The following is a 14,293-nucleotide window of genomic DNA, read 5'->3' as shown; positions in this document are numbered from 1 at the left end:
TTGTTGGGTTGTTTCTTTGCTTAGTATCAGCAACTGTACTGTAATTCTTGAATCTCAGAAAGAAGAAATAAAGGAAATATGGTTTTGTCACAAGACTATGCTCTATTGTGTTGAGAGTGCAAATTTGTCTTACATTCAAAACAGGTGACTTTCTGATGTGACTGTCCAGGACAAATTCATTACTTGTTCAGTAGACAGAGACAGCTTACTTTGTATATGTATTTATATATAATATATTGAAACTTTACAGTAGACATCTGAATGACGACGAAGCAGGTAAGAGTCCTTCTACCTTTTGTGAATAGAAACAAGCTCATAGGGAAGACTCCCACAATATCAAGCAATCCAAACAAGACAAAAAAAGAACAACTTATTGCTCAATACAAATCAATCATAATGGCAGTAATAAGAAGAATTATAGTAGTAGCAATACACATGAACCAATATCGTTATACCAAGATGAGGTTGCACCCTATTGTTGCCTATAAAAAAAAGACACTCCAGGGCTTTATGATCTATGCTTATGAGATGCCTTGTGGTCTTCCAAACTTTTGTGTGGTGTGTGTGTGTGTGTGTGTGTGTGAGTGTGTGTGTGTGTGTGTGTGTATGTATGTGTGTTATTACTTCCTGGAAGAAGTAATTTGATACACTACTTACTTACACTACTTTTCCATTACATCTCAAACATTGGTGACTGCATCCTCTCTTATCTGCAATAATTAAGGAGAACTCAGTTGTCTCTCATGTGTGCTTGGGTGTGAATGATCAGAATAACAAAATATCAGATGATGTCAGATGATGCTGGTGGTGGGATATACTGTATGTTATAGATAATTGACCTTCAATCTGATTGACAACTAAAGTAGTGTATACATAGGTACAACTGTTGAAATTTAAATAGTAACTTGTTATGCTACTTGTTACTGGGAAAGGTAAAACTAGATAGAAATTATATAGAAAAACACAACTCATTCATACATTCATACATACAAGTCTACAACTCTTTCTTTTAACTTTGAACAGCTATCCCAATTGTGTGTGGATGGGATTAGGCAACTAGCAGGAATCCTCATTGGAAATTAATGGGAGCATTGTGTCAAAAAATAAACAAACAAAAAAAAACCTAAAAAAAAAAGAAGCAAAAAACCCCCAATAAAAACCCATCCTGAACATGAACCACCAGTCGCCAGTCTTTCCTCTTACTATATTGACCAGGTCTTACAGCTCCCTCTGGTGGTAAAATGGGTAGCTTACTTTCCTCAGGCTGTGTTTTGCATCGAGTTGATTTACATACTGCATGTTTTGCAGTATGCTATGGAAAATATTGTAAGTGAGCAGCAACAATACAGACAATACATCTTATCACAGCATGATACCCATCTATCCCTATATCTCAAGAAGTCTTAAGGCACATTAGTGAGGACGTCTTAGTCAGCTGAAGTCTTAAGACATCTTAAGACATGGTGATAGTAAGTTGCTGCCTTACCACCAATATTATCCTCCTTCTCAGATGAGCCAGCCAAGGCTCTCAGTGTATCACCTTGTTCTCCTGCCAGTCCCGGCTCACTCGGACTGAATCGTCCGCCCACGGCGGCCGACCTGTTACCCGGAACAGATCTTCTGGCAGGCTTTACATGTTGATTCTCCCAGCTCATGACACATTGTGCTTTGTTGTCTTCTTTGTATGGGGGGAACTCAAAATAGCTCTTACATGCTGTAGACATAAACTTGCCATGTTGGATTCATAAAGTCTTTAGATAATACCAACACTCTAGATAAATTTATCCAGAGTGTTGGTATTATCTACTTAAGCAGAGTGTGTGTGGTTAATAAACACATTACTTTTGATAAAGTTTTTTATTGTTTAGCACATCAACACATTTAGAGAATAAAAAATATTAATTTTGGTCCATGTGACACATTATGCACAAGGTATGGCAAAAATAATTCAGTTAATCAATTAGTCAGTTGGTCAATCAATCAATCAATCAATCAATCAATCAATCAACCAATCAATCCATCAATCAAGCAATCAATCAATCAATCAATCACACTGGAGAGCTGGTTGCAATGCTAGCTCTTGTGGTAACAATGGAGCTAGTTAGCAATGTTTCTTGTTTTCTTGTGTTTTTACCAGCTGAATTCATATTGTCAGCATTAACAGTCTTTATCTTTGGTATTTGTAATATATTAACTTTATACTTCTTTAGTAGCACTTCTTGGATAGTCAAATTGTTGATGTTAGCTGCGTCTGCTAGCTAACATTAGCATTACGTTAGCATTAGCGTTTTTGCATAATTACTGTTACTGTTTACGTTCCAATGATTTGTACTTATTAAACGTGCCAACGGTTCGTTTTGAATTTGGGAAGCACTGTTTTAAGTACTCCTGCACCTGCTGCCTGGAACTCACTGCAGAACACATTGAATCTAAAGGAACTCATCACTCTTGGAACTTTTAAAAACCGTATGAGAGATTTTGTAGCAGCTACATATCGCACTTGTTGTTGTTTTAATGTAAATTCTTAATCCTGTTGCTTATATCTAGCATGTATTTTATTTATTTTGTTGTGTGAGTTGGTGTTGTTTGTTTTTAATTGTTGCAATTTTAATGTTTCTTAGGCTGCTGTCTTGGCCAGGCTTCCCTTGAAAAAGAGGTCATTGTATCTCAACGGGATCGACCTGGTTAAATAAAGGTTAAATAAAAAATAAAAAAATAATAACGTAGAATAACGTAATAACTTAGCCTATTACATTCTTGACTGGTTATCACAGTGCTGACTCAATAAAAATTATTATTATTATTATTTAACCATGACCAAGCCCTTTCTCTAACCTTAACAAAGTTGTTTTAGTTGGCTAACCATAACCCAAAACTTAACAAAGTTGTTTTACTTGTCTAAACTTAACCATAACCTTTACCCTAACCTTAACCAAATTTGTTTTACTTGTCTAAACTTAACCAAAGGCGTTTTATTTGCCTAAACTTAACCATTAACTAACCTTTGGGATGTAGTTCAATTTGTGGCGGAGGAATGTATTTAAGTTGGTGGCAGAGGAACATATTTCAATTAGTTGCAGCGGAACATAATTCAGTACGTGGTGGAGAAACATTATTTTCCCATATTACGTGTCCACAGCATGTAAATAGTAAATAGTATTCGTGGTCATTTCACATATTTGTGTGAGATCATGTTGTCTCGACAATAACAAAGGATACTTTTGATGTACAGTTAAATTTTTTGTCCAAAAAAACAGTTGTGCTTGCCTCCGTTTCCATCTGCTTCACGTCTTCCGGGTATGGCGTAAATCAAATATGGCCGACATGAACAAAGCAAACGGCAAAAGCTTCAGATCAGAACTCGGCCTGGTAAGCCAGTAAATATCCATCGTTGTACATGTAGATCTGCCTGTCGGTGGGGTTATAGCTCAGACTGGCCACTCCGGTAGCCACCTTCTCCAGTGGCAGCGCCAGCGAGTTGTCCTCCCTGCCTGTGGCCGTGTCGAAGGCGTAGAAAACCTCCTCGCGGTATTCGTTCACGTAGCGCGTGGCATACAGCACGCCGCACACCATGAAGGCGTTGCTCACTGCCTTCTTGAACAGCCTCGTCTCCCAGGTCTGCGTGACGTTGAACGCCTCGCCGTCCCAGGCCAGCCGGCTCACGACAAGGTTACCGTGATTTCCGAGGGTGGCGTAGATGGCCCACAGCCCCGTCTCGTCCGCCTCCAGGTCCACATCGCTGTAGGCACGGCAGTCGTAGTAACAGTATGGGAACTTGTTGTTGAAGCCCACGCCGGTGCCCGGCAGCGTCACCCGTTTCACAGACTTGTCGGTCAGGTCATAGCGGCAGACGTCGGTGGAGCGGTAGCAGTGATAGTACAGCGCCTCACCGTACAGGACAGCACTAGGACCCTCGATGGCGTTGGTGTGGGTATGGGATGGAGCGAAACTAAAGTCCCGATGGTTGGTAGAGGCCATGAAGTCTTCGTAGTGAGAGTAGAGACGCACGGTGGTGCCCCAGGCGTGGCTGTTGACCAGAGGTTGAACCCAGTAGCTGTCCCGCTCGCCCTGGCTGTCCTGCTGGGCCTGTTTGCCCCAGGAACCAGAGATGTAGCTCTTACCGTAGGGGCTGATCTTAGTCACTACGGGGTTGCTGATGTTGGTCATCAGGCCCTTGTAGCATTGGTTCTGCTTGCCTGGGAGGTAGTGGGAGAGATGGGAAGGGTCTGAAGGTCAGGAGGGATACAGTACAGCCAAGAGTCTCACTGCCTATCTATCTGTCTGCCTGTCACTAACAAAGTATCGCTCAGTGATCAGTGTTGGGGGTAACGCGCTACAAAAGTAACGCGTTACAGGTAATATATTACTTTTAGCAGTAACGAAGTAATATAACGCGTTACTAATAGGATTTCGGTAATATTATTACAGTTACTATGTCAAGTAATGTGTTACCACCCAAAAAACACCACGCGCCGGACCGCCACCGGCAGAAAGTCAAACCAAACCAGGAAGAAAACAGACGCAGTTTGAATGCAGACTAGTTGCTTAGATTGAACAGTGTAAAGCTAATCAATATGGCAGATAGTACTGAGATGGAAGACAAGACTGTAACTGCTGGACCCTCTGCAAAACAAACCGGAGACCGGAGACTCCGGTCACCAAATCCCGGGAGCCCGACGGACCCGTCGGCACCGAGCGCTAATCCAATAAGAGGCTAAAAGAGCTACGAAGGAGCGTGACAAAGCATGGGGTCAGACTGACCAGAGTTAACCGTGACCGGGCGTTCACTCGTCGGAGAGCTAGACGGAGCTGAAGAGGTTTCAGACCGACACAGGGCTGCTTTCCTCTCCTAGTACACGTGGAAGTGAAATACCAATGAGGCTCTCAAACTGTGTTACCAAAGCTTTTAACTGGCGGTGCAGTGTCGTACTTCTGCGGTTATTTTGGTGAAAGTAACGCAAAAGTAGTGTAATAAGTAACAAGTTACATGTATGTTAGGGTTAATACTCCTGTCAGTGCCCCTGACCAAGGCACTGGCAAAAGAACTGGAGTTGGTCCCCGGCGCTGTACTGCAGCTGCCCACTGCTCCTAGTGTTGTGTATAGGACGGGTCAAATGCAGAGGACAAATTTCCCCACAGGGATAATAAAGTATACAAATAACTTGCCCAACACTGTCAGTGATGCAGTACAAGCCATCAGACTTGTATATATGGAGGGAATTCTGGTTCAAAATTCAGGAATTACATATGAGGATGTATGAATGGAAATTAATGAAAAGAATGAATGAAAAGATGTCCTCTAAGCATAGACAGTGTACTTGGACAGCAGGCAGGATACATCCATTTATATTTATATTAATCCCATTTCATATATTGCTGAATTTTTTCTCTCTTTCTCAGTTCAATTCAACGGTGCTTTATAAGCACAAAATACATAAGTACTTATTGCCAAAGCAAAACAACAATAAATGGCTCAATAATATAATATCGATGGATCAATTAATCAATGAACACATTTATCAAAAGCCATACAATGTGTATCTTCCATAGTTTCCTGTCTGAGATTGTAACAGGTTAACACATATTTTGCTCTTTTTTCTCCTCTAATATATTGTTATATAATGTTTCATTTGAGGAAAGGTTTTCAGTTTTTCGCCATAGTTGTTACAATACAAGAGGAAATGCTCTCTCTCTCTCTCTCTCTCTCTCTCTCTCTCTCTCTCTCTCTCTCTCTCAAACACATGTGCACACACGCACACACACACACACACACACACACACACACACACACACACACACACACACACACACACACACACAGTGACAGTGTGCTTACTTGTGAAGTCTTTGGGGATTGACCTACAGGACTCTGCACTGTTCTTCAGATATCGCAGTTTCTCTTTGACGGTCTTCATGTTTATGGTGTCTGACGTATGCATCCTCTGTACATCTCTACGCAGTTTACCTATCTGATACACACACACACACACACACACATGTTGATACATAACTAAGTACTGTAACAGAAACTTTCAAACTTTTAAAATCATTCTGGTCAGATGTTGCATCATCCAAATTTACATATTTGTTTTCTTCATATTCACATATTCTTTCTCATTTGTTAAATATTGCATGTATCTCAATATGTCACTTAAATTTTCACTTATTCCATACTGCTTTTATTCATAGTCTTTCATACTATTCATTCTTTCATTTCAAATTAATATGTACTTGACAGGCTGTAATTGTCGGTTGCATTATGTTTAATACCCCCCATTTACTAAACTGTTGTATTCTTATTTATATTGTATTTTTCTTTGCTGTATCCTATTACTATTTGCTACTGCAACAACGCAATTGTCCTCAGTAATCACAGAAGTTTCATCTCATAATATGGGTTCAAACATTGCTCTCTACACCTCTACATTTCGGTGTCTTTCCTACATGCTCTGCCGTACCTCCTTGGTGAGTTTCTGTGTCTGGGCATTGTTTTTCGCGGTATGGATGGAGCTGATGTCCGTCTCCAGCTGTTCCAGCTCCTGGCCCAGCAGCCGGAGAGACAAGGCAGAGTACAGGCCCTTATCGTTCAGATACTGGTAAGGCTGCAGCCGGGCCGTCAGCTTCTCAACCTGAGCCTGGATATCAGGGAGATGCTGGTTGGACAACTCCACCTACAGGGGAGGAGAAACAGAAACTTAGTAGAAAGAAAAATATGAGAAGGAGAGCTACTGTACGATGGCTTTCGATACTGTGAACCATGAGGTACTCCTAACAAAACTATCTTTTTTTAATTTCTCCATTGATGCATTTAAATGGATGAAGTCTTATTTAGCAAACAGGAAGCAAAGTGGTAACACTCAATCAACATTCCTAAACTGTACCATTGGTGTTCCTCAAGGATCAATACCAGGCCCAATTTTGTTTAGCTTGTATATTAATCAACTTATTAATCAATTAATAAGTTGATCTACCTCTACCTCTCTGCCCATCTGTTAACATATGTATGCGGATGATACATACAAACAAACACCAAGCTGCATACTGTAGTGGAAAATTATATCATGTGCTTATAATTTTGATAGGTACTTTCCTAAGTTGATTTTGGCTTATCAAACCTATCTCTGTGACCGGGACATGACCCTAGCCAAAAGGGAAACTTCTGCTATCATACTTAGACTTCTGTTATCATATTCAAGACATCTGCTATCATACTCAGACTTCTGCTATTGTTCAGACAGAACAGACAACAGAAGATGCTATTTAAAGGGAACTTCATCCTTTGTCTGTATCAGTCTACAAGAGTTCTTGTGTGCTCTGTAACTGGTCCTTTCTGCGCAGAAAGCTTAATAAAGAATAACCAAGAGAGTTGTTCAAATTTGCCTTTATTACCAGAATTTCCATCACAAACTTGGTGTCAGAAGTGGGATCGCTCGACTGAGGACGTCTGGACTCGGTGTTGAAAGGTGACCGCGCATCCTGTGGGACAGCCCCCAGCCTCAACCTCCCCGCAGAGGGTGAGACGGAGGACCTAAAACCCGAGTCCGGGCTAACTCAGCGCGGCGATCCGTAAAAAAGAAAAAAGACAGGTGAGGAATTCTGGAAAGAAATTTTTTTTAAATTGAATTGTGAAAAGTTAGAAAGTAATTTGGAAGTGTCTATTGCTTGAAAGACGGCTAAAGTTTAATCTGTTCAGCGAGGTTGTGTCCATTCAGCTTCCTGAATGGACTGAAAGCTTCCTGAATGGACTGAAACCAGAAATCGCCGCCATGATCAAGCGCACGTGCATCCCATGGGACTCGTGCAAACTGAGTCTCATGGAAGCACATGCTGTGCATGCAGAGAAAACCCTCAGAGACAGTGACAAAAATAAGCAAGAAAAGAGGGGAAGAGACTTGCACAAAGCCACTTTGACCATGTTCCAAGGTCCATACCTGGGGCAGAACAGAGGCCGCGGATGCGGGCGAGGAAGAGGCGGTTACAGAAGGGGCCGCGGAAGTCGTTTTCCTACAGCCGACCCCGACACCTGCTTATACTGTGGTGAGAAAGGACATTGGGCCAGAGAATGTCCGAAGAGAAACTCTGCCACAGCCCAGCAGGCCGACTGATCCGAGGTGGGAGCACGGGAGAGGGAGGAGCCAGCACCTTTAACTGAGCCACAGCCAGATGAGGGTCAACCAACTCAACAGGAAGGTGACTGCACCACACCCTTATTAGACAAACACACATTAGTTAAAGAAGCCATATCTAGATTAGAAGCAAAAATTAAAAAACAGGAACGACCCACAGACACTTATGTGAAATACACGGGCGATGCGTATGTTAAAATGCCCACACATACTCTAGTCGTGGGAGGAAAAAGCGTGACATTTCTAGTTGATTCAGGCGCAACAAATTCTGTGATTAAAGCAGACATTTTCTCAACTCCACCAAAAATGAGTGCCAGATATGCGAAGTCTCTGGGGGCCTCAGGAAATACCATTGTGGAAAAATTCACAACTCCGTTGTCATGTTCGGACGATGTTACGGGGAAATTTAAACACTCATTCCTGTTATCCTCCTGTTGTCCCATAAATTTGATGGGCAGGGATGTGATGTGTTCTCTAGGCATATCTCTCATTTCAACACCAGACGGAGTTGTTGTTGTCCGACCGGCTGACCTCGAGATTCCTTTGAATCACATGTTTGTAAAATACAGTCCAGATGAACCGTTGTATGTGTACGAGTGGCAGCTCTGCACGACAGCGGTGGCGTCAGTTAACACATATTTGGTCAGCAAGGCGTATGCACGTACACATAACGCAGGAACTGATTACATGAAAGCACAGGACTTGCATTGTACTGCGCATGTGCATTAAGGGCAGGACAAGAGATATGAGAAAGAATGGTTCAAAGAAGGTTACTTAAAGGAGAAGTTGGCATTAGGAAGTACAGTATGTTTTGGACAAAACATAGATCTGCTGTGTCTGTGCTTTTAAAGGATGAAGAAGGGAGGCCACGGCACTCCCCCATGAATAGCTCTCCATTCTTCCCCTTTAATAGTTCACCAAAGTCAAATTTTTGAACTCAGTCCCTGAATTTCTGTTTGATGTTCCCTGTTCTCGCCCACATGTTTCATTGGCAAAACGTAAGAATGAGAGATGGCAAGATTTGGGACCATGGGTAAAAAGCTGTTTGCGTGCAACATCATGGGAAAACACTGCTGATCCATATGTTCAATACAATCCTACCATTAAGGTTTATAGGCAAAAATACCTCTATGGTACAGACAGTTCGAACTGTTCAATTGGAACAATAACAAAAGCCTAAATATGCATCTGCTATGCTACATGAAAAATGTGACGTCACCTCACATCCTACCTTACAGAAAGTCCCTAAGACTCTGTGGGCCCAAGGCAAACACGATGTGGGATTAATAAAAAATACACAACCGGTTGTGATAACACCTAAATCTGATTTCAGACCCCACCAACCACAATATCCTCTAAAACAAGAGGCTGTTGATGGCATTACTCCCGTTTTCAATGATTTATTGAAGGCCGGAGTAATCATTCCGTGTCCAAACTCCCCAGTACGTACTCCAATTTTTCCGGTAAAAAAGATTAGAGACGCGGGCCAACCAGACGAGTGGCGCTTCGTGCAAGATCTGAAAAAGGTAAATGATGAAGTTCAACAGCGCGCTCCAAATGTTCCTAATCCGTATACCATCCTTTCACAGGTGCCGGAAAAGAGCGAGTGGTTTTCTGTAGTGGATCTGGCCAATGCGTTTTTCAGTGTCCCAGTACACCCGGACAGTCAGTACTGGTTTGCCTTCTCCTTTAATGGAAAGAGCTACACATTCACTCGTTTGTGCCAAGGCTACTGTGAATCGCCTACCATTTACAACGAAGCCTTAAAAGACAGCCTGAGCTCCTTAACTTTGACTCCAGGCAGCGCACTGTTGCAATATGTTGATGATGCCACTTTCTTGTGTCGCAGTTGCTCGATGCTGTGCTACTCCCAGAACAGGTTGCTATTTGTAAATGTGAAGCACACACTTCTAAGACAGATCCGGTCACACGAGGCAATGCGCGACCAGACGCCGCTGCCAAGGCTGCTGCACGCCAACCTCTTACTGATACTAACCTCTTCTTGCATGATGACATTGCCCCATTGACCCTCTACTCCCACAGCTGATTTGCAGGAACTCCAGCAGCGGGCCACTCCGGAGGACCGCCACCTCTGGCGGAAGTATGGCTGTAAATTCACTGAGGGGGTATGGTACGGCCCCGAGGGCAAACCCTGTTTGCCCAAGTATTTGTTTCCTTCTTATGCAAAGTTGACACATGGGTTGGACCATGTGTCAAAGGCAGGGATGATGGCAGCACTGTCTCAGCATTGGTTCACAAAGGGGTTCACTTCTTACGCTCAGAAATTTTGTCAGTCATGTGTGATATGTGCCACAAATAACACCCGCCGAGGCATTGCAACACCACAAGCCGCACAACCACAACCAGAGAAACCATTTGATCATTTGCAGATGGATTTCATTGAATTAACCCCTAGTGAAGGGAAGAAATACTGTTTAGTAATTGTGGATATGTTTTCAAAATGGGTTAAGGCTTTTCCAACAAGCAAACAAGACACAAGTGCAGTAGCTAAAGCACTGATTACAGAGATAATTCCAAGATGGGGAATTCCAGGCAAAATCAGCAGCGACAACGGAACACTGTTCGTCAGCGCTGCCATAAAACAGATAGGAGATATCTAGGTATAGACATGAGACAACACTGTGCATATCACCCGGCCAGTGGTGGTGCAGCTGAGCGTGAGAACGGAACCCTGAAAAACAAACTGGCAAAATGCTGTGCAGAGACAGGCCTGTCATGGACTAAAGCACTTCCCATAGTTCTCATGCAAATGAGGGCCAGAGTCAGACCAAAATATGGGTTTAGCCCGTTTGAAATCCTGTTCGGGCGACCACTTAATACAGGCATTGGGCCTGCAAGACGACAACTGCCGTCTACCAATCACTGTGAAGATGAAATGCTTCGTTATTGTGCAAACCTTTCTTCTGTTCTGTTTGACATTCATAAGCAGGTAAAAGACGCCCTCCCCACTCCGGCCACAAGACAGGTCCACAACCTGAAACCCTGAGACTCGGTGGTAGTGAAGTGTCTGTGGCGGATGTGCTGGCGCCATAAGAAGTGGCAAGGGCCATACCAGGTACTGCTAACAACACAGACAGCGATAAAGGTTGCTGAAAGAGCCACGTGGATTCACGTGAACCACTGCAAAAAGATTCCAGAACCCTTTGATGATTCTGCAACCACTGTATACACACAACTGTGCATACACACGGTAAATAAGTGGGGCGGCGTTGAACAACACAACTAGGGTGTGAGCCTAGCGCTGCCTTGAGTTGCACCGGTGAGTCACAATTGCACATACACGTTCCAGAGAATAACGAGTGATCCTGTGTCACCACGATTGGACAACGATGGACCGCAGACAACCATGGCACCCATTCCGACATCCAGGCCTCTGTGGCCTGCGAGGAACGATCTGTCCTAGTGAATTGATGTGTTTGATGTAATTTTCACTATGTCTATATATTTTGGTTGTCATAAAATGACAAAAAGGGGGGAGATGTAGTGGAAAATTATATCATGTGCTTATAATTTTGATAGGTACTTTCCTAAGTTGATTTTGGCTTATCAAACCTATCTCTGTGACCGGGACATGACCCTAGCCAAAAGGGAAACTTCTGCTATCATACTTGGACTTCTGTTATCATATTCAAGACATCTGCTATCATACTCAGACTTCTGCTATTGTTCAGACAGAACAGACAACAGAAGATGCTATTTAAAGGGAACTTCATCCTTTGTCTGTATCAGTCTACAAGAGTTCTTGTGTGCTCTGTAACTGGTCCTTTCTGCGCAGAAAGCTTAATAAAGAATAACCAAGAGAGTTGTTCGAATTTACCTTTATTACCAGAATTTCCATCACAATACAAACTAACTGCAGCTATGGTCCATGTATCTGATTGGTTAAGCTATTCATGCCTACATCTGAACATAAACAAAACTATGTTTTTCTCACAAAGACCCATGGAAACTCACTGATATTTTTGAATACCTTGGAATCATTCTTGATTCAAATTTATCCTTTAAAAAGCATGTTAAAAAGGTGGCCAGTGCTGTCAAATTCAACCTGGCTAATTTTAGACATAACATAGATCTTACCTGACAACAGAGGCAGCTAAGCTATCTTTATGCATGCAATGATTTTCTCTCACATAGCATACTGCCTCACGAGTTGGTCGCAAGCAAGCATGACTACTCTAAAACCAATTGGGTCCCTTTTCAAACAGACACTAAAAACACTAGACAGAAAGGCTATCACCATTGTCATATTATACAAAAATACAATTTATTCAATGTGGATAACTTCAAACATTTTGCAGATACTTGCCTTATTGTTAAGGTACTGCATGGGCTTGCCCCTCACCCACTGAGCCAATATATAATGCAGAAAAATAGCAGCAGCAGAGCAACAAGGGCAACTACCAGAGGGGCCTGTGTAGTGCAATAACCTCACAGCAAGTTTTTCACAGTCTTCTCAGTCAGAGCCACCCATTACTGGAACAGTCTACCTACTGAGCTAAGAGTACTGATCACCTTACTTTTAAACATAAACTTAAGAAGTGGCTTAAAGCAAATCAATCTTGCAATCATCAGTAATCATACCAGCTCATCTCTGGCACTGCTCTTATATCTTGTTTTGTTTTTGTGTTGTTGTTTTTTTTATGTAATACCTGTAATGTATTTATGCATTGTATTGTTGTTCGTTTGTTATAACCTGCCCAGGGCCTACAGATGAAAATTATCCTCCTTATAACTCCGGCACATTTACATTGATGTGGAAACTGAAATGTTGATTAATGTGCATTGTCCCTGTTGAATAAATAAATAAATTAATTAATTAATAAAGATGAGATCTTGTAGCGATATTCAGTATCTTTACATTTGATCATTTTCAATGCAAAAAATTGTCAGGGTGGAAAATAGCAGAGTGAACAATAATAATAATAATAATTATGATAATAATCACCATCATCATCATGTATGTCTCATTAGAATCAGTTCATGTTAAAGTCTTCCCATAGACAACCAGTGTAGTATTGATCATTTCTATAATACATATGTATCATTCAAACTGCATCATATCCATCATATCAGAAGTAGACGACACTGACTGAACCAGATCTGATTTTTAATAAAAGATCAATATCAGCTCCATATATTAGTGTAACTCTAGCTCTTACCCGTGTCTGTAGGTTGTTCACAGAGTCATCACAGCTCTGCACCTGCTGCAGAACAGCATCGTACTTTATGGCAGGGAACGACCACATGCTGGAGTTCACCGCACACACACACGACCCGCCTTTCTGCTGGCCCGAGATGCGCTGAGCCTGGCTGTCATCCTGCAGGGACACACACACACACACACACACACACATTCACAGACGAATATTCATGTACTATACAGCAGATGAAGAATGTAAAAGAGAGAGCATGGGAGTGAGTATGGTCTAAAGGAACTGTAACTCACTTTGGAGTAATGTATTAGCCTAACGTCATAAAGTACTGCATCATCTACTTTTATGATTATTATTATTATTATTATTATGAATAAAACCCATGGTAGAATATCAAATGTAACTCACTGTGGATGACAGCAGCAGCAGTAGGAACAGCAGCATGGTCAGAGTTGGAGTAATAAATGTTGAACTGACAGAGAGGAAAGCTGTTAATACTCAAGTCACCTCCCTTCCTCTCTCTTTCTCTCTAATAAACTCAGAAAGTCATGTGGATGCGAAACTCAAAAAAAAAAAAAAAAAGAGAGAACGTGACATTTCGCAGTAGTTGTGGTCTGCACAGGACATTCCCATATTTCCCCCTCATTAGGCAATGGTCATTTCCGTTAGTTTGCAATATCCTCTGCTGACTTCTTCCTGTTTTTTTTGTGTTTTTTTTCAATCTGACAGTCTTTTTACGAATGAATGACTCTTGGGCTCCCGTGTGAATAATATTTAAACTTAGTGACTGATATATGAACGGCTGACCACCTGATGTCTTCAGATATCCCATAGTTTTTAGACATCTCATTTTCTGATATTTATACGGATGACCCCGGTGGCTACATCGGGAACCACATGTGGGAGTTTAGTTTAACACCAGGGATTTATAAAGCAAGACCTTCATATAATGATTCTTGTTATGGGGATTAAATTAGATTTTGAAAGTGGTGT

General features: G+C 41.9%; 1 protein-coding gene across 1 annotated transcript; it reads right to left on the bottom strand.

Moving 5' to 3' along the window:
• Positions 1–1,913: 1,913 nt before the first annotated feature.
• Positions 1,914–13,822, bottom strand: LOC139655848 (olfactomedin-like). The gene is made up of 5 exons (XM_071533225.1): positions 13,709–13,822; positions 13,307–13,465; positions 6,459–6,671; positions 5,837–5,969; positions 1,914–4,196 (listed from the first exon to the last, which is right to left on the bottom strand). Exons 1-5 carry the CDS (start codon positions 13,742–13,744, stop codon positions 3,355–3,357), a joined length of 1,383 nt encoding a protein of 460 aa, XP_071389326.1. The 5' UTR covers positions 13,745–13,822; the 3' UTR covers positions 1,914–3,354.
• Positions 13,823–14,293: the final 471 nt, after the last annotated feature.

This window comes from Centroberyx affinis, unplaced genomic scaffold (genome assembly GCF_046629955.1).
Source record: "Centroberyx affinis isolate AG114_WGS23_722 - 3 ecotype Tasmania unplaced genomic scaffold, CSIRO-AGI_Caff_v1 ptg002339l_1, whole genome shotgun sequence".
Taxonomy (NCBI): Eukaryota; Metazoa; Chordata; class Actinopteri; order Beryciformes; family Berycidae; genus Centroberyx; species Centroberyx affinis.
This window is presented reverse-complemented; position numbering and strand designations above follow the sequence as displayed.

Coding starts and splice junctions, on each gene's coding strand:
- LOC139655848 (XM_071533225.1), bottom strand. CDS start 13,744: ATGCTGCTGTTCCTACTGCTGCTGCTGTCATCCACA. Junction 5,970..6,458: donor CACAGAAACTCACCAAGGAG/GTACGGCAGAGC, acceptor TGTGTGTATCAG/ATAGGTAAACTGCGTAGAGA. Junction 4,197..5,836: donor AATCCCCAAAGACTTCACAA/GTAAGCACACTG, acceptor ACTACCTCCCAG/GCAAGCAGAACCAATGCTAC.